The sequence below is a fragment of the Aulonocara sp. 'chitande type north' Nkhata Bay genome, linkage group LG5 (genome assembly GCF_057382095.1).
Source record: "Aulonocara sp. 'chitande type north' Nkhata Bay isolate Kocher_YH1m ecotype deep benthic linkage group LG5, A_spYH_male_GT1.1, whole genome shotgun sequence".
In the NCBI taxonomy this organism is placed as follows: domain Eukaryota; kingdom Metazoa; phylum Chordata; class Actinopteri; order Cichliformes; family Cichlidae; genus Aulonocara; species Aulonocara sp. 'chitande type north' Nkhata Bay.
Window position 1 is genome coordinate 5,066,445 of NC_141348.1, and position 24,376 is coordinate 5,090,820.

At 45.4% G+C, this 24,376-nt stretch overlaps 3 protein-coding genes across 8 annotated transcripts in view; 1 reads left to right on the forward strand and 2 right to left on the reverse strand.

Annotated features, from left to right (window-relative positions):
* Positions 1–270: 270 nt before the first annotated feature.
* LOC147329750 (uncharacterized) lies at positions 271–4,993 on the reverse strand. Of its 2 annotated transcripts, none has more exons than XM_086291054.1 (2): positions 4,651–4,993; positions 271–1,481 (listed from the first exon to the last, which is right to left on the reverse strand). In XM_086291054.1, exons 1-2 carry the CDS (start codon positions 4,835–4,837, stop codon positions 706–708), a joined length of 963 nt encoding a protein of 320 aa, XP_086147180.1. In that variant the 5' UTR covers positions 4,838–4,993; the 3' UTR covers positions 271–705. The 2 variants fall into 2 exon arrangements, with proteins under 2 accessions (XP_086147180.1, XP_086147178.1); XM_086291052.1 differs by having other exon boundaries at positions 272–1,481; positions 4,621–4,993.
* Positions 4,994–5,741: 748 nt separating this feature from the next.
* zc3h11a (zinc finger CCCH-type containing 11A) lies at positions 5,742–20,742 on the reverse strand. 2 transcript variants are annotated; one of them, XM_086291056.1, is made up of 17 exons: positions 20,617–20,742; positions 19,374–19,446; positions 16,938–17,062; positions 16,731–16,850; positions 16,230–16,353; positions 13,248–13,412; positions 13,099–13,164; positions 12,822–12,995; positions 12,626–12,685; positions 12,440–12,538; positions 12,290–12,352; positions 11,688–12,200; positions 10,914–10,969; positions 10,336–10,831; positions 9,067–9,227; positions 8,751–8,935; positions 5,742–6,840 (listed from the first exon to the last, which is right to left on the reverse strand). In XM_086291056.1, the coding sequence occupies exons 3-17, from the start codon at positions 16,989–16,991 to the stop codon at positions 6,621–6,623; spliced, it is 2,556 nt and encodes an 851-aa protein (XP_086147182.1). In that variant the 5' UTR covers positions 16,992–17,062; positions 19,374–19,446; positions 20,617–20,742; the 3' UTR covers positions 5,742–6,620. The 2 variants fall into 2 exon arrangements, with proteins under 2 accessions (XP_086147182.1, XP_086147181.1); XM_086291055.1 differs by having other exon boundaries at positions 19,374–20,730.
* A 469-nt stretch (positions 20,743–21,211) lies between these two features.
* Positions 21,212–24,376, forward strand: part of sypl2a (synaptophysin-like 2a) — a 38,063-nt gene continuing 34,898 nt past the window's right edge. The window contains exons 1-2 of one of the 4 annotated variants that reach the window (XM_086291059.1): positions 21,212–21,376; positions 21,993–22,067. In XM_086291059.1, the coding sequence (XP_086147185.1) occupies positions 21,999–22,067 (69 nt within the window). In that variant the 5' untranslated portion in view covers positions 21,212–21,376; positions 21,993–21,998. Of the gene's footprint in view, positions 21,451–21,672; positions 21,833–21,992; positions 22,068–22,125; positions 22,192–24,376 lie in introns of those variants that run through there. The other 3 variants (XM_086291057.1, XM_086291058.1, XM_086291060.1) reach the window with 3 other exon arrangements.

Below are 24,376 nucleotides of genomic sequence, written 5' to 3' on the forward strand. Positions count from 1 at the left end.
ACTAATCAAAGTGATGTCATGATAAAAATGAATGAACAACAAAACATTTTTCTCCTTCATTTCTGTCAAACAAAGCTGAATATAACATTTCTCACGGTTAGTATTAAGGTTGCTAGGCAACCTGAACAGCGCGACGGAGGCTAGACCGTCCCATTTCACAAGCCTCTCACTTCCGCACTTCTCGTACTTCCTAGTACGCACCGTACGTAGTGCGCGTACTTCAAGCGTGCAGACCCTGAATTGGGACACAGCCGTTGAGGAGCTACTGTAGCCATTTAAATCAGCTGTGTTGGTTGGAGGACACAAAGCCTGCAGGGACACCGGCCCTCGTGGACTGAGTAGGATGTCATGTTCTCAGATTGCCACACTGAGCCTTCCACAGACAGTGCAGAGAAGGAAACAAAGCATTATGAACCATGTTCAGGAACGGTCTGTGGCCTTAGAAACAGCACGGCTAATTCTCACAATAATACAAAGATACAAAAGTGCAGCATTGAAAGAGAAGACAAAGGAGACATGGTTTACTCTCCCATCTTTAATGTCCAGCCTCGCCTGTCTGCGTAGCTACAACTACACTCATTAACACCAGCACACGTCACCGCATCTGCAGTTGTCATGTTTATTGCACAACAAGACACAAGCACACACCACCACTGTACACCACTAGAAGAAACAGTTCTTGGTGTTTACACATGAAGCGGGTTCCTACTGGGACAACTTGCAGTGTGGCGCTCGGCTCCAGCCGGCCCTCTCTCTGGTGTGAAGCCTGAAGTGGGTGTTAAGATGAGCTGACTGGTTGAAGCATTTCCCGCAGACGTGGCAGCGGAAAGGCTTCTCTCCGGTGTGGATGCGGTGGTGCCTCTTCAACATGCTCACGGTGGTGAAGCTCTTCCGGCACACCGCACAGCTGTATGGCTTCTCTTTGGTGTGCCAGCGCATGTGGACCTCCAGCTGGCAGGCAAAGTTGAAGCCCTTCCCGCACTCATTGCAGCTGTGCCACCTCTGGATGCTCTGGCTCGGATGATGGGGCCGCGATGACGACGCCTTCAGAGACTTTACATTTTTAATCTGCAGTATGTGAGCACTTTGCTTTCCGTTTGAGCGCAGCAGCCCCTTCACCTGCTGCTCATTTCTCACAGTCCTGTGTGTCTTTGCAGCGGTGGCACGAGAATCACTCTGAGCTGCGTTAGCGGCCGCTGGCAGGCTGTTACAGCACTGCTGCTTCCTGCTGTCCTCCCCGTCCGTCTCCGTCTTCACCTCTGGGGATGTAAGCGGAGGCAGCGAGGCGGTTTGGGCAGGTGGAGCATTTAACCTCAGCGGCTCAACGCTCCTGCAGTTTCCTTCCTCAGAGTTGCTTACCTGGTGCGAGCAGTGACTTTGAGCGTTTCTTTGTTCATCTTTGACGTGTGACAGCAGCCCTGCACTCCTTCCACACTCAGACGCACAGAGCTGACCGTCTTCCTGGGCCTGAGAGTGGGGTTCTGAAAGGTGACAGACATCACAGTCATGCTGGGTGGATTTATGCACGGTCAGTGAACACTACGATTCACAGTGGTGCTGTAGTGGACGCACAAATCTGCACATGTGAAGATGGCTGAAGCTGGAAACACGTTGAACACTGACTGTAAGTAAAAGCACTTTAATGCTGTATTTGCCTCCTTCCTCATTTTCTTTAAACACGCGTCACGTTTCAGATCATCACACCAAATGTGTCACCTTCGGCATCACTGAGGAGCACCTGGAAACACTCATCTACCTGCTTCGCTCTGCTTCTCCTGTTCTTTGCATCACTACCCACGCTCGATACTCTTGCTCTAGTCCAATCATCTTCTCGCCCGCATTCTTTGAGCCAATCAGCCTCCGCTTTGCATGCTTTAAATCTGTGCTCTCTGCCATTCAGACAACCCTCCTCGTCAGCCTCATTCTTCATCTTCACTACCACTGCATCCTGTCCTACATCCTATCTGCCATGATCGTGATCAGAGTCTAATCATTCATTTCTCTATCTCAGTGAATCATGTTCAGTTCTTCCAAGTGATCTGCCCTTATTGAACTTTAATAAGTAAATATAAACACTGTCTTGTTTTAAAGGGGGGAAGCTATCCAAGTAGGGCTGAACGATATATCGCATTTGCGATAATATCGCGACATGATCAAGTGCAATTTTCTAACCGCAAAGGCTGCGATTATACTGCGATTATATTATACAATTCATGGGCTGCATCCTCCTGAGGCCGCATTTGTAGACCGATTACGTCACAGCGACGCGCCGAAGGCTGTCCAAATTACTACCATATCCCAGAATTCATAGCGCGGCCCAGCCAAACTCCAGTTTCCAGCAATGGCGGCCGCTACTAAGTTTTAAAATTACTCATACTAATCTTTCTGGGTCACAAAATAAACTTTTAACATATTTTCAGGCGAGAAAGTAGTTGTGTAAACATCAAATATCTGCTCGGTTTATCAAGATATCCCATATTTGCAAAAGTGCTTCGACGTTTTCAGAGGCGTCTGCTACCCACCAGCTCGACAGCTAGCCGGGAGCTCGAGGGTTACTGATGCGGCCGAGAACGGCACAACTCCCGGCACATCATTTTCAGATCACCGCGGAGTTTCGCTGCTCGGGTTAAACGTAATATATAAGTCACTTAGACAACCTAAAAATGTTATTGTTGGGCTTTTTTCAGTGTTTTGTTTGTTCGTGAGTAAATCGGTTTGGCTGAGATTAAAGTTATTAGATTAGATAAAATAAAACTTTATTAATCCCCCGGGTGGGTTCCTCCTTGGTTTTCACACAGCTGACTAAACGTCAAACAGAAAACTTATTAAACAGAAGTATGAGACAGTCGAGAATTTACACCAGTGTCTGGTTATATTTTAGATAGCAAGAAGCAGACGGCCGAGTTTATTAAACTCCACCGAGACAGCGGTGACGCTAATCAGAACTAGACCGTCCAATTTCACGCCTTTAAACTTTAAAGGCGTGTTTGTGTGTGTGTTTATACAATTGCTATTATGTTTGCACTTTATGTGTAATGTTACTGACTGCAGAGATCAGTAAGATGTGTGTATTTTTTATTTATTAGTTTTATTTATTTAATATTATTTTTTAATTGAATGACTGTCTAGTAGTTCACAGATGTCGAAAAACTGAGTGTGGTAAAGCCACTGATTTTGTTTATGTATATTTCTGCAATCTGCACATTGTACTGACTTTCATTTTAATGTTTACACCAGGGTTCCTTGTCAGCACTTTATGTTCAGATGTTTGTAAGCTAAAAATAAACTATTGTGTATGTTCAAATATACTGTTGTGATTGAAGAAGTTAAATAAAAATGTCAGTCATCAATTCATGCATCACCTCATGTCATCATAACAGAGGTCTGTCTTCCAGGAAAGAACAGTTTAAAATTAATGTAATATAGTATTGGCCATACTATATGATGTATTGCTTGTCTTTGTTTAATAATACAGAAGACAAAGACCTTAAAAAATAATCGCATATCGCATCGCAATCGCAATATTGGGGCAAAAAAATCGCAATTCGATTATTTTCCATAATCATTCAGCCCTATATCCAAGCCGAGCTGGCTCTAATAAACTAATGGATGTGTGACCCTGAGTGTTTCACAGCCTCAAGTCATTTATCACAGCAAAGCACAGTACTGGGATTAATACTGATGAATAATATAGCGTAGTGCAAAGACACACACTCTTACACTCTGAGGCGATGGATGCTGCTATAAACAGAAATTTCTTTCGACTGATATACAGTTGGGGTCAGTGTAAGGGTCAGTGTAAGGGTCAGTGTAAGGGTCAGTGTAAGGGTCAGTGTAAGGGTGTCTAACAGATACACCCTACACATGTTGACTGGACACACACAGATTGTGCAGTTAGAGTGTGTCTCCCTGGTGTCTGGAGGTCTATCTACAGAAACGTGTTTCACAGGGACAAACTGAACGTGGGTGTTTTGGTTTCCAGCACACAAACCTTTTGCGATCTGCAACAACCAGAGTAAAAATTGTGAACGCAGTATTATTAATTGACGTGAGTCGAGTTCACACAGACGTGACTATGGTCTCGTTACACACAACGTCCTCGGTTTGTTGAAATAATCCCGTCCACACACTGGTCGCTACTGTACCGACACTCATCTTTCACTAAAGTCAAACGTCACTGTTTCCACGTCAAGGTGGTTAGAAAGGAGGCGGAGTCAACTGGACCCGCTCTCCCTACCCAGTGCGCGCTCCCGACGCAGGGGAAACCAGTTCTGTCGGGGATACCTACCCTCCCTACGACACCGGCACTGGGCATCAGTTAAAATCTTAACAACCAGGTTAAACGACTAGTACGTCTGGTACTGACTAGCGAAAACAGCGACGGTTAGCGATCACGTGTCTGGCTGTTTGAAACTGGCTCCTCAGGAAACTCTCTGACGTCATGTTTGTAGTCATCAGCCTGGGTTTAGCTGATTTTTACAGGTTAAACTACCAACAGTGTTGTTTCCAAAGAGCAAACTGACTTCGTGTGTCTGTGCTAGCACACCTGTGGGTAGCAGCGGTAGCTCCCACATAGCTCTATGTGGGAGCTACCGCTGGGACACTTGCGCTGGTTTTTACCAGTGAGCGCCGTGAGCCGATGCTCTTCACCTGACTGCAGCAGTAGCCGCTGGACGGCCACATTCAGGAGCCGTTTGAGTCGCTCGTTCTCCTCCTTGGAGCGCAGGATTTCACTCTGGTACTCCACCACCGTGTCTTTTACGGCGCGAAAAATGTCTTCGGCCGCCGCCGTGAGCCTGTCGTTCAGAAACACGTTGAGGAGCTCCAGCTTGGTCATGTTTTCAACCGCTTTCTCTCAAGACTCGGTGTCCTTCTGTTTACATCCTCTCCGACGGAAGCTAAGATACACCGGCTTCTGGGAGCTGTGTGACGCCACCTGCTGCCTGGTGGCGTCACTTCCGCTTCGCCTTCTTCTTCTTCGACGTGTTTTTGGCGGTTGGCAAACAAGAATGCGGTGCACTACCGCCACCAACTGGCTTGGAGGGTGGACCAGAATTCGCTCATACCAAATAATCAAAAATGAATGATCAAAAAAATACTACTATATCGTCATGTCTCTGCATACAAATTAGTCTTAGGAACTGAAATAAAGCCATAAAACTTTCACATCTGGAGTTCCTTTGCAATAAATCCTTTCTATCTAGCTTAATCTTTTTTTCTACAAATCTGAATTGAGATATGATTGTCTCCTCTCTCCTGGTCCTCCCTGTTTCTCTTTGAATAGAATAAAACCATCTCCCTGTCCTCTCCTCCTTCCACCACTTTTGCTATCATTTTCTCTTTTACAATGCTCTTCATTTTAGCTTTGCTAGCACTGATATTTAAAACCTCTTGATCTCTCTTAACAGCCTGCTTTACAATTCTATCTGCCACCTCATTGCCAATAACACCATAACATGCTGGTATCCATATGAATTTATCAATGCCATCATATTTATTCTGTAGGTTGTTTGTAAAATCTTTATTAAAATTTCTGGTCTGCCTTCTGAAGCCAATGATCAACCAGAGTCTGACTTTGACGCCTTTTTTAAGTGTCAAAGTCAGACTCGTATGTACGTATGTATACATATACGTGTGTGTGTGTGTGTGTGTGTGTGTGTGTGTGTGTGTGTGTGTGTGTGTGTGTGTGTGTGTGTGTGTGTGTGTGTAAATGAAAAGTAAATAATAAACAAGAATTCAAATTAATTTAAAATAATTTTTATTTACACAATAAATGTACAAGTCACTCTGAATAGTCAGCCTGTGTGAGGGTCAGGACAGAGACAAAGTAAGCTGATCTACTAACAGACCAAACAAAAAAAAATCATCTCTAGGCAGTACTGCTAAAATCAAAGCCCCTCCCCCTTTTTTTCATTGTATAAAGAACATAGAAACATGTGAAACAGTCCCTGAGCTGTTCATAAATAACAAAGAGTTCTTACACACTGACACCACCTGCTCTAGGTTAAAAGGACGTCCATTACTAAACGTAAGTGATGAAAGAAACACACATTAATAAAACATATAAAGTGAGTACAGTCACGGGATAGACTCGATCACATGTGAATGACTGCACACACGCCTTTCCAATAAATTACTTTAAACGGTGATCATCGTAGGTTCTGTGACAGTCCTCGCTGAAATCAAACGGATCTATTCCATCACTGTCACGATGTGTGAACAGGCTCGTCCACTCACAGAACAACAAACACACAGTTCTGTTGCATACACAGTATACAGATACAACTTCTCTCTAAATGAACAGCATCCACACAAACCTGGGATCGTGGTAAGCACATCTCTAACACAACAGCTTTTGTTGGAGTGGGATCATAAACACACATGATGAAGAGGACTGAGGCCCTGCAGAGTAATTCCTCCATCATCAAATATTCACCTGAAGAGCAAATTATAGAAGACTGTCTTTGAGAGAAGATGATGAAAATGTAAAGAGCAACATATGGACTCATAGGTTAAAAAGTTATTTTAAGAACGAAATACATCTAAATAGCCCAACATCTACCATGGAGCTAAGTCCCACCGCCCAGAGAGACACAGGGCCGACTGCTGACTGCGTCCTCTCAGCTGTCAATCATTTCAGAAAGCTCTTGCAGCAGGTCGTCCTCTCCGATACTGGGGTCCACATCATCATCAAGGTGGTCGTCAGTAAACTCATTGATCAGCTCCTCGAAGTCATCCATGGCAGAGGTGGAGGCAGCGGCGCTCGAGCTGGAGGCAGCCCGGGATGCTGCAGTGCTGAGCCTCCTTGATCTGGGCTGAGAGGGTGTCTTCTGTACTGGGCTGAACGACAGAAAGCCTCGTTACTTCATTTCATGCAAACAGAGAAAAACTGACATGCTCTCAGAGAGGAACCTCTTCACCAAAAGCAGAGACACAAATAAATCTCAGGGAACCACTACAAAAACAACAGGTCAGACACGTACAGCTGACACCCGTGGCTCACGGGGTTGCCATGGAGCTTGCAGCAACTGGACAAAAACCCAAGATTAGGTACCAAGCTCCTACTACAACTGAAGGTGCACTGAGTACGAGAGCACTGAAAAATAGGATCATTTTTACCCAGGATGAGACAAACATCCATGAGTACATCAGGAGACGGCTACCACACCGCACGCTTAGTGAATACCTCACTGAGCAGAAACCCAAGAAAGAAGAGGAGCGAGGAGAAGAACAGTGATGGAAGGACAGGACTCTGCACGCTATGTACCACCGGCAGACAGAGGAAGTGGCTGAAAGGCAGCACAGGAACAAGCTCTGAGCACAGATCCATGGAGGCTGAGGTCTACCACACCAGGCAAGACCCCAGGCTGTGGAAAGATGCCCCTGAGACAATCCAGCACATAACAGCAGGGTGCAAGACGCTAGCAGGCAAGGCATACATGGAACGCCATAACCAAGTGGCCGGCATAGTGTACAGGAACATCTGTGCCGAGTGTGGGCTGGAAGTAGGGCTGTGCGATATGACCAAAGTCTCATATCCTGATATCAGACATCCATCGTCCGGTAACGATATAAATCACAAACATGTAACATTTTCTGTAAAGGCTGTGAATCTCGGGCAGCTCGACCTGCGTGAAGTGTTTCCAGCTGTGCGTCGTGTAGCTGAGTCGAGTGTTTTAACGATGCATGAAACGACACATGTTTAGACACAAGTTGTAACGGCGCCGTTTTCTTTCAAAGTTTGAGTCTGAGCTTTATTTTTAGCACCTGGCGTCTTTTTTACTTCTCATCCGTAAACTCTCTGCATCTTTTATGTGATTCAGTTTATTTTGAAAAGTCTCAACAGGATCTTGAGCTTTATTGTGAAAGGTTTATGTGGAACATAAACAAGCGGAGACACGATGCTGTTACTGTCGTTGTTGCTAACAACAACACATAAAAACAGGCGCTTGTCGTCCGTAGTGTGGTTGTATTAAATCTAAGACAGAGAGACCTTTAATAAAGCCGCTACAGTGACCATCAGAACATGAAAACAGCTGGAAACAGTTTATTTTGCAACAGCACCAAACAAACGATAGCGTAAATGAAACGATGTTTTTATATCGTCATCAGATATATATCGTTACATCGAACAGCCCTAGCTGGAAGTCCTGAGGTCAACATGGGAGATGCCCCCAAGGGCGGAGAATGACCGAGCTAAGATCCTGTGGGACTTCCAGATACAGACGGACATGGTGGTGGTAGACAAACAGAGGAAGACGGCCGTAGGGATGGATGCAGCGAATGACAGCAACATGAGAAGCTGGAGAAGTACCAAGGGCTCAGAGAAGAGCTGGAGCAGGTGTGGAGGGTGAAGGTGACGGTGGTCCCAGCAGCAACCATAAAGCTCAAACAAGCTCAGACTGGTTTCCCAAACCTGATAGTAAGTGTGCTGTAGTCAAACGGCGTCCATAGTTACTAGATCCCAATCCAACATAGCACATTTGATGTGCAGTCAACAATGCAAAGCACCACATCAGTGTGGACCAACATCTCTGAGGAATGTTTCCAGCACTGTGTTCGGTCTCTACCACAGTAATGACTGTGTTTGTAATGAAGTGCATACCGAACATAAATACTTATTTTCTGCTGTCACTTGCTACTTTTATTGTTCTTTCCCCAAAGCCAGACTGAATGGAACCAATGAGCACTGAGCTGGGGGCAGCAGCACACTAACGCTGATCTGTTTTTCTGTCTGGACTCTCGTTTACCTTTGGGGCACCGTGCAGGACTCTCTGGTGGTCGCACCACTGATGGGCAGACTGCTCTCTGGGCCTAGACTCTGTGTGAAGACAGGGACGGTCTGAAGCTCCTCTCCTGTTGGGCTAGAGCTGGAGGCAGACTCCAGCTGGGTGAAGTGACTCCATGCAGCATCCACGCCGGTGGATGGGAGAGTCTGACGAGGCAAAACAAATTCACAGCACACGAGTAATTAGTCCCTCCTCCTTCATCTGCATTCGTCTGTACAGGATTATCACAATAGAAATTAAACATGAAGTGCATCACACTGGACACATGCACCCTTACATGTCTGTCACTGGTTCGTGGCTCCTCTTTCGGTGCAGAGGGGCTGTTTAGAGGTTTAACAGCAACTACAGCAGACTGTTGTGCTCCCCGCCTCCTCTGGCCAGGCTTAACCAGCACTGCAGGCTTCATCACAGACGGTTTCACATTCAGTTTCGGTCTCTCTGTAAGTACAAAGTAATGCTTTAGTCTGCAGAGACTTTCCTGCCTCACACCATAGTTTGGTCACTCTGGTTAGACGTCACATGCTTTTGTTTCTTTTCACACTCCAAGAACTATCAGAGCGAACCCCAGTGTGTCGCTACAAACTACAAGCACTGGGAAACTGTTTGGCTCAAACTAAGCATGCACCTCCTGGTTGGGTCCGTTTAAGGTCAGCTTACAGTGCAGGGACAGGACTTTTTGACCCCCTGCTAAATTTGCATGTTTGCTCACTTACAAAGAAATGAACAGCTTCTAATTTGTGTTTAATCCTTGTTGGCAGGTACAACTCTAAGACATTTCTTTTAGGTGGTCACCGCGTTTAAGAAATTCTCAGGAGGGGTTTTTCTTGCTCGGCCACTCGAAGTTTCAGTTCCTCCCACAGATAAAGGACCAAACACTGGCTGATCGTAGGTGTTCTGGCAGAGGGAAGCAGGCTGCTGTCCAAGATGTTACCATGCACGGCCCACTCCATGCAGTGGAGTCACACTGCTCCCTGGCAGACCTCCACAGAACGGAGCTGCTCCTTCAAACACCGCGAGTCAAACTGATGACAGAGGACTTGCTGTTGGTGTGACCACGAGCCTGCTCTGCATGGTGTACACGTTACGGACTGATTCTTACACAGCGCTTCTCTACTCTCCTGGAGTACTCAGGGGGACTTTGTGGGTGTGAGTTAATCCATTATGGTACAGTTTAACTACACCATACCAATGTATAGCTTGTATGTAATGCGTTTTCTTTTCTGGATTCCTGGTTGATATTCTGCCCCTCTCCATTAAAACGATCCCTGCTCCAGGCTGCAAGCCAAGTATCCTTGGGCAAGATGCTCACCCCATGGTGCTCACCCCATGGTGCTCACCCCATGGTGCTCACCCCATGGTGCTCACCCCATGGTGCTCACCCCATGGTGCTCACCCCATGGTGCTCACCCCATGGTGCTCACCCCATGGTGCTCTCTGATGCATCCACCGGAGTGTGAATGTGTGAGAGGAAGCACCTGTGCATAGATCAAGTGCTTTGAGTGCACTTGGCTTAGAAAGATGAGTGACAGCACGAGTGATACAGTACCTTTGGTATCTGCAGTGTGCTCTGGGGACTCCCGATTCGTGTCCATCGCTTCCTCGGCAGTAGAGGCTCCTGTCACACGAGGCTGCTCCAGTGGTGACAGTGCAGAGGACACCTGCGTCTTCTTGTCTGGAGCGACCCTGGAGCTGGACTTTGTCCCAGCCTGCTGTGGTGAAGAGCTCTGCACAGTAACAACAGCAGCTGTTGTTTCAGGAGCGGCCACACCGTTTCCAGGCGGTGCAGCCGTTGACCTGAGAGTAATCAGCTTGTGAGCAGGAACTCTTTCGGTGGAACCGGCACATGGAGTTTTGGAGGAAGGCGAGGAGGAGGAGCGCGGTGATGAAGGAGCCTTCCTTTTGACGGTACTGCTGGCATTCTGATTGTGAGAAGGCTCCGTTTCAGGTTCTCCCACTTTGCCTTGTTCCAACATTTCCTGCTTTCGAAGGCGTTTCTCCCGCATGATCTCCTCAAAGGTCTTCACCTTGATATTGTTACTGGTCTACAAAGAGAGAAAATTAGCACTGCCAACAGCCCGATGACAAAGAAACCAACACTGAAGAAAAACAGAAAGCAGACAGTACCTGGGGTTCAGGAGATGCACTTCTGTGTGGCTTCTTCTCTGCGGCGATGCTGCTAGCTAAGTTCAACATAAGGTTCATGTTAGTGTTTCAAAACCATGTTAGGAGAAAACAAAACAATCCAGCAACACTTTCCTATATGGTCTACAATCTCTGTGTAAACAATCTATGAGCCTCGTCCAATCAGACGTCTGTAACTGAAAACAGGCATTGTGAAGAGGAAACCAGCTGCAGTCTCCGATGGGCGCGACAGCAAAGGTAGGTCTGATTTATGATGTTATGTTTATCAGTTGTGGACACGTGTGTGGTCTTCTGTGGCTGGTTCAGTGAACCTGCAGACCCTTTGGACTCTGTGAGATCTATCGGCTTTTAGAGAACGTGTGGTTTGCTTGGGCACACGATGTGATGGCTCGGTCGTGTGTGTTGTGTGAGAAAATGATACTTCGTTTGCAGCATGTGGCGCTATGCGTCAGGGGCACGCGTAAGCATAAAAACGCCGTTATGGAGCGGCTTAATCTCGCCTCATTTCCAGCCATTTTACAGCAAAGGAGTCGCGCACAATAGAAGGAATGAACAATGGAACATGTATTCACCCACCCAGGGGAATTATGGCCTTTGTCACGGCCTGTGTTACACAGTCTTACCAACAGTTCATATAAATGTCCCCCCAAGTGGTGCCGACCAGTCAAAACCAAAGGCCATCAGAAAGACAGTGTAACAGATGTGCATGCACTTCCTGTAATAGCACAGATGTAATATGCAAAAAAGCAGCCTTACTTTGGGGGGCCAGCTTCTTAATGCGCAGCAGGCGGGGCTTCTTGGCACCGCTCTCCTCAGCGTTAGACCTCTTCCTGTTTTCAGCGTCCACTGCCTGCTCGAGCTGACTCCTTGCTGCCTTCTCCATGCGGATTTCTTCCAGGGTCTTTACTCTAATCCGGCCCACGTTTGCGACCTCAGGCCCAGCTGTGTGGGCCTCCTCCTGGCTCTTGCCCTGATCTCGCTCTGCTGTGTGATTGACCTCAGGGCGGGGCTTCTGTTCCAGCTCCTCCTCTTGTCTTTTCTTCTTGTCGTGAAGAATCTCAGAAAATGTTTTGACATTGCAGAGGGAGGCGTCGTTCATGGCGATGGCTCGCTTTGTTCCACTGCTGGCTTTGCTCTCGGTGGCTTCTGTGGCTCTGGTGCTTTTCTGGTTGTCGCGCTGGGACCTGACCGCCTTCTCCTGTTTGATCTGCTCCAGAGTCTTTATGTGGATAAGCTCAGGAACCTTCTGTGACACCGCACTGCTCTCAGCTGCAACCATGACAACACGTTCTAGCGCATGGCTGTGATTTATATTATTCCACAATCGATGTGAGTGTAGCTCATATCAGCCTGCTTACCTGGTTGACTGGCTGCAACGGGATCACAAAGCAATCCAAGTCTTTCCTTTACAGGTTTGAGAGCTGAAGAAACAGAAGACAGACGAGGCTTCAGTGTGAATGGCAGCATAACGAGTCAGAGGCCACAGCTGCAGCTCTTACAGCACTGACCTTTGTGAGGGGGCAGAAATGGTTGGTCCACATCCACCACCCTACCCAAACGCTTAGCCAGACTCCTTTTCAGGGGGACATCTTCTGCACTTCTTAGATCTAAGTCAAGGACAAGCAATGAGCTTTTAATCTCTACATTATTACTCACAATAGTATCTGACAACTGCAGCAAGAGAGCAAGTTTACCAGTGCTGTTAATCTTTCTCCCAAGTCTTTTAGTCACACTAACTCTGGCTCCCCCAGGCTCTACAAACACCAGAGAGATGAGAGTTAAAACACAGAACAGTTCAAGTTTAAAGTAGATCTGCCTCAGCAGCAGCAAACAGGAGCGCCACCAACGTTACACAGAAGACTGGGAAAACACAGCTGTTACACTTTTTACCATCTCGTGAGTCAAATACATCTGGTCGAAATAACGTCTGGATGTTTTCTTTCTCCACACTGGTGGATGTTTCGGTAGTCTGGAGGGGGTAACCGGCCCTCTTCATGCTGGCCTTAAGGGCTTTCCTTAGCCGGATCTCCTCCAACGTGCTCACTCCAAAGTTCAGGGAATCGTCTGTGAAGACAAAAGGTTTTAGGAGATGTGGGAGGCTAAGATGCTTAACTCACAAACCCAGATACGATGTCAGGTGTGAGCTTGTGTCTCTCTGCTGCTGCACCTGATTTGGGCAGCTTTCTAGGCGAAGGGCCACCCTTTCCCTCCTCTCCCTCTTCTGAGAACTGGTCTGAAAGACATCCGTGATGAGAATCAAAAAAACATTAACTTCATTGCAGAAATACATGTTTTCTAAAGTCAGGTTCAGCTCACCGTCCTCATCCTCATCATCGTCTGCTGGATTAATCACGACTGGTGGATGGGTGGGGCTCGGCACCGGCTCCTGCGTATCAGTCTTGACACTTCTGAGCTGAGGGTTCACTGTGGCTGCCGGGACAGTCTGTTCCTCGTGGTGCTGTTCCTCCTCCTTCCTTGCGTCTGGGACGGTAACAGCCATGGTCATTAGTAGGGCTGGGCCATATCATACACGCTACGAGAACACGCATGTGCAGTGCCTTTGTTTTCATACGCACATGGCAGTAAAAGCATGGCGGCGACAGAGAATGAGAAGGGCGAAAGCGGATCGTTGAGTGAAACGGATGAACCAGAACTGGTTTGTAAAAACGCTGCAACTTCAGTAGGGCTGCTACGAGTAGTCGACTATCAAAATCATCACGACTGATTTAATAGTCGACGCGTCGTTTGAAGCTTTGTAAGATCACAAAGGACGCAGGAATCAGTAGCAGGATTTAAGAGTGTAATAACGGACTGAAACAGAAGATGGCAGCACTGCATGTACAAGGATGCCAGCTGCCGTTAAACCCCGAAGAAGAAGAAGCTGTGTCCCAGAATTCATAGCGTGAGCTGTGTCCCAAAACGTCGGCTGCATCCTCCTGAGGACCCGGCCTTTGCGGTCTACGTGGGCCGGGTCCTTCAAAGACCGAGAAGGCCGGAAGTGCGAGGCTGTGAAATGTGACGGTCCAGCCTTCAGATTAGCGTCGCCGCTGTCTCGGAGGAGTTTAATAAACTCGCCGTCTGCTCCTTGCTGTCTAAAATCTAACCGGACACTGGAGTAAACTCTCGACTGTCTCACACTTCTGTTTAATCAGTTTTCTGTTTGACGTTTAGTCAGCTGTGTGAAAACCAAGGAGGAACCCACCCAGGGGATTAATAAAGTTTTATTTTATCTAATCTAATAACTTTAATCTCAGCCAAACGATTGACTCAGGAACAAATAAAACAGAGAAAAAAGGCAAACAATTACATTTTTAAGTTCTCCGAGTGACTTATAGCATGTTTAACCTGAGTAGTGAAAGAGCGGGGTCTGAAAACGACGAAGCCGGGAGTCCGCTGTTCTCGCCGGCTGTGTGACCATTGAACCCCCTGCTCGCTATCGAGCTGGTGGGTAACAGACGTCTCCGAACACGTCGAAGCAGTTTTGCAAATATGCGATATCTTGATAAACCGAGCAGATATTTGATGTTTACACAACTACTTTCTCGCCTGAAAATATGTTAAAAGTTTATTTTGTGACCCAGAAAGATTAGTAAGAGTAATTTTAAAACTTAGTAGCGGCCGCCATTGTTGGCAGCTGAAATTTGGCTGGGCCACGCTATGAATTCTGGGATATGGTGGGCCACGAAGGACACACCCGACCCATCCTTCAAATTCGGGGAAATGAAGGACGCATTTGTCGGCTGCATTCAGAGGAGTCGACGAATTGGGACAGCCTCGTCGTCTGGCTGTGACGTAATCGGCCTTCAAATGCGGCCTCAGGAGGATGCAGCCGACGTTTGGGACACAGCTGCGGCCCTGCTCAGCTGTCAACAATGGCGGCAGCTAGTTAGTTTTAATATTACTCTTATTATTCTTTCTGGATCACAAAATAAACGTTTAACATATTTTCAGGTGAGAATGTAGCTGTGTAAACCTCAAATATCGGCTCAGTTTATCAGGACACCACATATTTTCAAAAGCGCTCCGACGTTTTCGGAGACGTCTGTTACCCACTAGCTCGATAGTTAGCCGGGGGCTAGGTCACTAGAGCCGTGAGAACACCGGACTCCCGGCAGATCGTTTTCAAACCCCCCGCCGTCTTTCACTACTCAGGTTAAACATGATATATAAGTCACTTAGATAACTTAACAATGTTGTTGTTTGTTATTGTTTTTCAGTATTTTATTTGTTCCTGAGTAAATCAGTTTGGCTGAGATTAAAGTTTTTACACTGAATAAACGTCAAGCAGACAGCTGATTATCAGAAGTGTGAGATGCTCCAGAATCTACTCCGGTGTCCTGTTATATTTTAGAAAGCAAGGAGTTTATTAAACTTCACCGAAACAATCTGCAAATTTCATTAAAAGTTAAACTGTCATCTTGTCTTTATTTTTAGTTAGCACCTTAAACACTTAAAGCTGTAAGCTAATGATAGTTATATGAGAGCAGATGCTGCTGGTGCAATAAGCTGTACCTGTACGTCCAAAGGATGATGATCTGATTAGTCGACTATCACAATAATCGTTTGTGGCGGCCCTAAACTTCACTGGTGTGGAACTGGTTTAGCTTTCGTCTGTCAGACACACAACAAAGCACTATTTTTGGTAGCGCATGCTAGCGGGCCGTCGTTATTACCGTGTTGTTTGGAAAATACGGCGCACTTAAAATCATCCTTTGATTTGTCTGAAAGTCGACAGAGCCCCTTATAATCCCGTGTCCTTATGTATGAACTCTGGTTGTGTTTACTGACCTCGAAACGATTTTATGTGCACGGCGCTCGAAAATCTGTCAAATGTTTCAGTGCGACTTTGCTAAGCTACGAAGCCGCACCGCTTGATGGATTGTCGGAGCGTTATGGCTATCGTAGGCGGAGCCTCGCGGAGTGATACGTACTGTGCTTCAACATAATGTTACCGTGTTGTGTGTGTATGACCTCTCTTTAAGTTTGTGGATGTTATACATGGTTATGCTGAGGATGTGTCGGCCAGTTTCCACTGGAAATGCTTTTTGGTTAAACTGTCAGCGAGGAGTTTGCATTTGCACTGTTACATGTTTATATTTTTACTTAAAAAAAAAACAGCTGCTTGTTTAAGTGGAAATACATTGATGGGTTTTTGCACTAACAAAGTTGTGGAGTTGTAAAGCATTTTGTCTCGTGTCAGTTATATCGTTATGGCACATTTTCAAATGTATATGGTGATAAATACTTTGGGCCAGCATCTTGCTGTAGTGGATGTAAAATGTGTGTGTTTGAACTCACTTTTATCAGGCTGGACAAAGACGCCTTCTATGTAGCGAGGCTTTTCATGGTAGAAGGCACAGTGTGGCTTCTGGCAGCCTGCCGGCTGCTTCTCCCAGTAACACGAGATCTCCTTTCGATTTTTCTGTTTTGATGAAGAACATTAACATGTAAACATTCTGTGGTGTCCATCTGTCGTGAAACAACATGCATGAGGAGAAACGCTCCTCACTCTCAGAGGAGGCTCAGAGCCTCCCTCTTGTCATGAATGGCTCCTCCTAATGACACCACTCTGGACTATGTAGCTAAGATCTGAATGAGAGGGAACGTGCCACCGTTTTAACCAGCCTCGTGTTTCTGAACAGCACTTCAAATCTGACAGAAGGAGTCAGGAGTGGAGATCCTGGTTTACAGGGAGGCTTTTTTACTCTTCATTAATGGCCATTCAAGACACACACAGCCTTGACTGGGCAAAGCCTGAAGGAGAGGACTTCAGCTTTCCTCCATTTACATTTTGCTTACCGTTATTTTCATGTGGCGAAACTTGCAGACAGCACGAAAGCAGCGTCCTTCCTGCCAGAGGCTGCAGGTGGTCTCGTTGCCCATAGCTGCCTCGCAGTGTCTGAACGGACAACTGTCTCCCTGCACAGACAAACAGTAAGCTTGGACTCTTCTTTCTGGTCACCAACACTTTCTAGCCCAATGTGTGCATGTAGCAGGCTTGTTTACTTTGCTGCAGGTAGAATAGTAAAAGAAGTAGCAGTCGTCTCCATGGCTGGTCATAGTAAAGCTGTAGTACAGGAACGACCTCTAAACCCAGCAGCTGGATCTCTTATGGGCCGACAGGAACCTCCCTGACAACACAGAGCAAACCAGACATCACATCTCAAACCAAGCCAGCACCTCTGGTACACTCTGGATGCTTTTCAAGGGAATAGGGCTGTTTGATAGAACGACATCTATCGTTTCATTTACGCTATCGTTTGTTTGGTGCTGTTGCAAAATAAACTGTTTCCAGCTGTTTTCATGTTCTGATGGTCACTGTAGCGGCTTTATTAAAGGTCTCTCTGTCTTAGATTTAATACAACCACACTACGGACGACAAGCGCCTGTTTTTATGTGTTGTTGTTAGCAACAACGACAGTAAAACCATCGTGTCTCCGCTTGTTTATGTTCCACATAAACCTTTCACAATAAAGCTCAAGATCCTGTTGAGACTTTTCAAAATAAACTGAATCACATAAAAGATGCAGAGAGTTTACGGATGAGAAGTAAAAAAGACGCCAGGTGCTAAAAATAAAGCTCAGACTCAAACTTTGAAAGAAAACGGCGCCGTTACAACTTGTGTCTAAACATGTGTCGTTTCATGCATCGTTAAAACACTCGACTCAGCTACACGACGCACAGCTGGAAACACTTCACGCAGGTCGAGCTGCCCGAGATTCACAGACTTTACAGAAAATGTTACATGTTTGTGATTTATATCGTTACCGGACGATGGATGTCTGATATCAGGATATGAGACTTTGGTCATATCGCACAGCCCTACAAGAGAATATTTAAACACTCAGTGTCAGTGTGTACCAGGAACCACACAGGGATGCTGCGTCGCCCAAATGTCTACAAATGCTTTGGTTTTTGTAAACAAACAAAACAAAAACAGACATTACTTGGATACTTTGTTTAGCACAGAGCTGTGTATGAGCCAATGTGTGAGCGTTTCAGGAGCAGCTGTGGATGAAAAGGCTCCACACACTGATACACAACAGCAGCAGTGATGACAATGGCATAGTTTAATGTGGAAGCGCACACACCGTGAGGACCAAACAGCAGCGCTGGTCCTGCATCAATAGTAGTGAAACTCTCTGACCTGAGGGTCGTTAGGCTGGACAATCAATTACTATTCAATTAATTCTACACCATCATACCGTCCTGTTCTCAGCAGCTCAAAAACGTTGCATCAAAGTGCAGGGCGAACCTCAGAATACTGATATGCTGGCATTTCTTCACCGCAGCCAGCACTGTAATTGTATCCGAATACTCGATTGAATAATCGATTACTAAAACAATCGACAGCTGCAGCAGTAGTCTGAGTACAGCCAGAGCTACAAAATGACCTCCAGCAGGCTGCTGATGTGAAGGTCTCTGATCAAACAATCAGAAACGGACTGAGGAGGGTGGCCTGAGGCTTGTGGTTTGCCATGACCTCCAGGTCCACCACTGGTGCCCTACGCTGCTGCAGTGGGTCCTGGGATCCTCCTGGTGCACGACAATAACCACAATATGTCCCCGTGTATGTATTCAACACATATGTAAGACTGCGTTCTTCCATTTGTGCAACATCTCTAAAGTTAGAAATATCCTGTCTCAGAGTGACGCTGAAAAACTAGTTCATGCATTTATTACTTCCAGGCTGGACGACTGTAATTCATTATTATCAGGAAGTCCTAAAAACTCCCTGAAAAGCCTTCAGCTGATCCAAAATGCTGCAGCAAGAGTCCTGACAGGGACTAGAAAGAGAGAGCAGATTTCTCCTGTATTGGCTTCCTGTTAAATCCAGAATTCAAAATAGTTCGGGCTGGACCAGGTGACCCTGGATCCTCCCCTAGTTGTGCTGCTGGGTGCTCCCCATGACACGATGACTGTTTCTTCTTCACTCAATTTTTAATTCAGTTCGTTTCATTTATAAAGCACCAACCCCCGACGTGCACCCAGCACCTCCACAGAGGGTCGTTGTCAGCCCCTCCCTCAGCCTGGTTCTGCTGGAGGTTTCTTCCTGTTTAAAGGACGTTTGTCCTTCCCACTTCTGCCAAAGCGCTCATATGATTGTATTCTTTACTTTACAATAGAAAGTGCCTTGAGGTGACTGTTGTAGTGATTTGGCGCTTTGTACAAAAAAATGAATTAAATTAAGCACTGCTAAGGTCACCGAGGACCACCACCAAGTTTAGCAGCACTAAAAACCCAAATAAAGATACTTGGGGTCAAAGATATTTGACCAGTTTGTAAAAGTTCTGAATCTGTACATCACCAACTAGATTCCAAGTCAAACAACAAGAAAACTTAAACAACTTGACGAATTTGTAGAAAAGGCAACAATAGTGCAGTGAGAGTAATCTGTAAAGCTGACCTGTACTCGTGGGAGATGCACTGCTGCTCATTTACCTGAGGTAGTAGAGAAGTGGTCTGCCTCCTGAGTGCACAGCTGGTACGGAGTCTCCACAGTAGTAAGGAAATCCTGAAGGAACACTTGATCCATGAGATAAGAGGAAAAGTGGGGTGGGTCTCCCAAAGACATTAGTCTTCCTACGACTTCCCATTTCTGAGACATCCTGATCTCTGCCAAACCGCTAAACAATACTGATGCTGATGCAATCAAGTCCTTTGGGCATTGCTTGTAAACCATCATTGATACTATTTGGTGGCTACTGAAATAAATAAGTAGGGGGACATAAACAGCATGAACAAGAAAAAATAGAAGAAACTCTAAGCGATGTGGGAAAAAAGTTGAGAAAGGTGGCGTGGTTGGCGGGAAAATCCTCAGCTTCTTCTTGGGCTTGTTGGCATTTACACATTTTGTGACATTTGAATGCTGGAGGTTGGGAGGAAAACCGTGCAGGACTTTCATGTCTTGGTTACCAAATGCTGGAGAAAAAAAAATTCTTCTGCCAATCAACTGGGGGCAAATTATCCGGATCCAGGGATCCCCAAAGAGGGCCAAGAGGACGGGTTTAAACCTACAAATACATCAGAAACACTCCCCGGGGAACTGAAAGGTGGTTATTGAAAGACAAACAGGACAAACACTCCACACAGCAACATGAAACAAGTGTGCTCGGACACACGCACATACTTTTACACTTCAAGTGTCTCATGCAGGAAAATCTACAAGTGTCGTTTTTGGGAGGCTTCACTCTACACACGCAAGCCTCAGCCTGCCAGTGACAACCGGCCTTAATTATCATCGTCATCTTAATTAGGACACAAACAGCAATTAAACCGAAACACTCAGATAACAATAACGAATCTCAAACTCGAGGAAAAGATCACTTTAAAGACCAAGACAGCCAAGAAAACATTCACATACTTACTGTTGAATTACAAAAAGTGTCTCAAAGCTAATGAACTACGTGACTCCCAGTCGGAAAATGCCTTGCCTTTATAGCTAACCTGGCTAACTAGTGTCTAGTTTAAAAATGTGAACTCTTAAATTATTATGATTAATAGATGAGCACTTTTTAGCTCGTGTACATAACAGAGGCCTACCGAAACCTTGGACGGTTAGCGACCTTATCGTTAGCTAAGCGTTCACACGGCCGTTTATTACCGTGGTATTCACGTCCGTGTTGTAACGTTTCAATGTAACTGCATACATATGATGTAAACAGTGTATGTAGTGTTCAATTACCAGTTTAAAATTTAAAAAGATATTTGAAAACTTGTAGAATATAGCAAGAAAAACCCGAACCCGCTCGAAGAAAACCAGAACTGCTCTCTGACTCAAGCAAAATGGCGACGGTGGAATACAAATACGAGGAGGGGGGCTGCGTGCTGTGTTCAAGTCGCAAGGAAAGATCGGACATTCGAAAATTACATTTCATTGTGCAGAATTCGCATTACCGTAAGCTCCCTCCAACATCAGAAACGCTAACTAATAATCACACTGAAAGAAAAATGAGACATCGCTTTCTGATTTCAAACATGTGCTTTTTATTTTATTTATTTTATTTATTTAAAAGTAAAAACTGGACAGTAGGGTCTGTGCTAGTGATGGTAAATTCGGTTATTTTTACTGAATCGAGTTTGAATGAGTCACTCACCAAAGTGAATCGTGTTTGAGTCATATGAGTCACAGAGTCAGTTGCCCAGAGAGTGCAAAAAATATACATTTTTACTCAAACTTAATTTGTTTCTCTTTTCATGTAAATCCTACTGCTAAGATGAGTGATTGAAAAAGAAAAACAACTAGTTTTATAGAGCAAAAAAAAGATTTCTAATGGGAACATTTATTTTTATTTTTATTTTATTAGTATTTTCCTCATATGTGTCAAATATATATTTTCTCATCTAAATGTCCACTGAGCTGTGAGCCAGGGGGCGGTAATGCGCCTTAACATTGGTTGCCAACCAAGAAGAAGAAGAAGAAGCTGTGAGCCAGGAGGGAGGGGGTGAGTAACTTAAATGTGCTGCTAGCATGTTAGCAGAGCGATGCTACTGTGAACTGAGGAGCTGTTGTCTTGAGGTGAGCTTCTACTCAGGGTTTGTTCTTCATGTTCAGAGCAGAAATGTTTTTGTTAAGAAACTGTCTGTTGTTTTTTCCACACAATTTTAATTATAAGCTAGATATATTTCTACTAATGGAATTAGTTTGCTAACAGCAACAGGGATGCGTCAGTGAGTCAGATTCACGAGTCAGTAAAGTGATTCTCGAGTACTGAACGATTCGTTCATGATTCGCGCATCACTAGTCCGTGCACAGTTGAGACTGCCCCCTGCTGTTAGCTCCTATGTCGTCGGCAGAAAACAGACGGAGCAACTTGAAGTTAGCTTTCCATGCAAACTGACAAAAGTAGTACCGGGACACTGACTGCTAGTTTTTACACACTTCGATGGACACTGTTCAGGTTTGTGAGTCTTTTAAAGTGCTTAAGTTGACGTGAGCTAGCGTTAGCATGCAGCTGCTTTAACCAGGGCAGCGTCAGTTAGCTGCAAGGTGACCAACACGTCTCGCCGTTTGCAGAGGTACTTTTCGTTTATACCTGGTTGCGTGTCTTTGGTGCACAGAAAGCGATGGCTGGGTTTTCTCTGGACCTTGGACCGCTGAAGGAGCCTTTGGGATTTATTCGTGTCCTCGAATGGGTAAGCACTGTCACAAACATGTCTTTGTACATTATTCATCCCAATCAGCGTGAAGTGTCGAATATTCGCTGCGATGTCTCCTAGGAGTCATTTGTCCATGTTCCTGGCACCAGTAATAAAACTGGTAAGTTTTATTTCTCAGTTTCCTCATGTTAACCTAGAACAGGGTGTCCGCTTTTATCACACCATAACACCTGATTATGTGTAGGACTGGGGAATCCCACTGTGGCACTCCCAGTGCGGCTGGTACCTGCTGTTGTTGAACCGTGGGGTGAATTTGATGTGGAGTGGCAGCTGCTTGGCTTGTGTTGGATCAAGCTGTAAATCTCACTTGTGTTTGAACTGCCCTTTGACTCCGAATAGACTGATCATGAAGGAAAGAAACACATTAGGATTGAGCCCTGTGTGCCTGCACATATGGTGGTGCTCTGTGTATTTTGAGCACCACCAAATCCACGCGCGGACTTGTTTAAATGACTCTAAGGTCGGATCTGCTGATTTTTCCTGTCAGTGGGTTCCATTGGAATGCACAGTAATGTTTGTTTCAACAACGTAAACAAAGAGCCAGCAGAATTATCCACTGTGCCAAAGTGTTGAGCCGCCCTGGTTTGTTGACAGACGGCAGCTGTCTCATAGCTGAGCATTTATAAATGGCTTTCTTTGTTACAGCTGTTTAACACTGACCTGTGAATCATATATATATATAAACCCTTTGTTTCCTAACAGCTCGACACAAAAGCCCATAAATACAGTCTTGTATTTATTATTGACAATATTTTATTTGCTTGCCAGACATTCTAATCTGAAAGATGAAAATCAGCCTGGAAGAAGAGAAACAAAGCCTCGTACACCCATTCGCACATGTGCTGTCTAACATTTGAATAGTAAATTTGTGCATTGGAGGAAAACCTGAGGTTAAGTATCTCACCCAGCAAGCTTTGGCATTCAGAGCTGGCACTGGAGCCACCGGGAATCAAAGCATCAGCCTTGCAGTTAGTGGTTTACCTGCCCTTCCAGGAGGAAGCTACAGCTAGCAGAGATTTGGCTGTTTGTGCTGTGTTCAGAGCTGACGCTGTGTAGTTGGTTTGTAGTTGCATTTGTTTTACATATTTAAGGCAGACAGTCAACACCAGTGTGAACTCTTTGAAGTTAACACAGAGGACTTTTGTGCTATCTGTTATTAGGGCTGTGCGATATGACCAAAGTCTCATATCCTGATATCAGACATCCATCGTCCGGTAACGATATAAATCACAAACATGTAACATTTTCTGTAAAGGCTGTGAATCTCGGGCAGCTCGACCTGCGTGAAGTGTTTCCAGCTGTGCGTCGTGTAGCTGAGTCGAGTGTTTTAACGATGCATGAAACGACACATGTTTAGACACAAGTTGTAACGGCGCCGTTTTCTTTCAAAGTTTGAGTCTGAGCTTTATTTTTTAGCACCTGGCGGCTCTTTGTTGCTTCTCATCCGTAAATAATCTGCATCTTTGACATGATTCAGTTTATTTTGAAAAGTCTCAACAGGATCTTGAGCTTTATTGTGAAAGGTTTATGTGGAAAACAAACAAGCGGACAGCGGAGCCACGTGATGGTGTTACCGTCGTTGTTGCTAACGACAACATGTAAAAACAGGCGCTTGTCGTCCGTAGTGTGGTTGTATTAAATCTAAGACAGAGAGACCTTTAAGAAATGAATGTAGGCCCTACAGCGACATCAGAACATGAAAAAATATCGCCGTAAACAGTTTATTTTGCGACACCACGAAACAAACGATAGCGTGAAATGAAACGACGTTTTTATATCATCGTCCGCTATATATCGTTACATCGAACAGCCCTACCTACAATTACACCTGATATGTAGAATCGGACAATAATTACATCATCTGTGGGTCATTGTCTTAAAGACACGATTTATTTGGCTTTTTCTTTTCAAACTCTTTAGAATCAGTTACAGAGTGATGCTGTCCATCCAAACCTGACCCTGCCGACCCCCCAGCATCACAGAGAGGTTATAAGCAGGGCTGCACATAAGTGGTCCGCAGGTGTGCATGCGCTGGTTTTAGTTCCTATATAAACGGCACTGTTTTTGTCCACTAGAGTGGGATTTTCACGGCACATTCTGCACCACATCTCTGTGCGTTCATCATTTGTTTGAAGCCAGCTCACCTCCTGCAACCACTTTTCTGAGAATACGCGCTTCTTTTGTGGTTCGGACTCCTCCTGACATTTCTTTGGAGGTGGAGGAACATCACAGTAATTGCTTAAAGGAGCTTCTTCAACATCTCTAAGAGTTCTAAACAAATGTCT

What these genes read in the sequence shown, in the direction of transcription:
- LOC147329750 (XM_086291052.1), bottom strand. Translation starts at nt 4,837, where the DNA reads ATGACCAAGCTGGAGCTCCTCAACGTGTTTCTGAACGACAGGCTCACG. An exon ending in TCGGCTCACGGCGCTCACTG is followed by an intron (nt 1,482 to 4,620) that starts GTAAAAACCAGC and finishes GTCACCTTTCAG; the next exon opens with AACCCCACTCTCAGGCCCAG.
- zc3h11a (XM_086291056.1), bottom strand. Translation starts at nt 16,991, where the DNA reads ATGACCAGCCATGGAGACGACTGCTACTTCTTTTACTATTCTACCTGC. An exon ending in CGTTGCAGCCAGTCAACCAG is followed by an intron (nt 12,201 to 12,289) that starts GTAAGCAGGCTG and finishes TCATGGTTGCAG; the next exon opens with CTGAGAGCAGTGCGGTGTCA. An exon ending in GCACACTGCAGATACCAAAG is followed by an intron (nt 9,228 to 10,335) that starts GTACTGTATCAC and finishes TTGTACTTACAG; the next exon opens with AGAGACCGAAACTGAATGTG.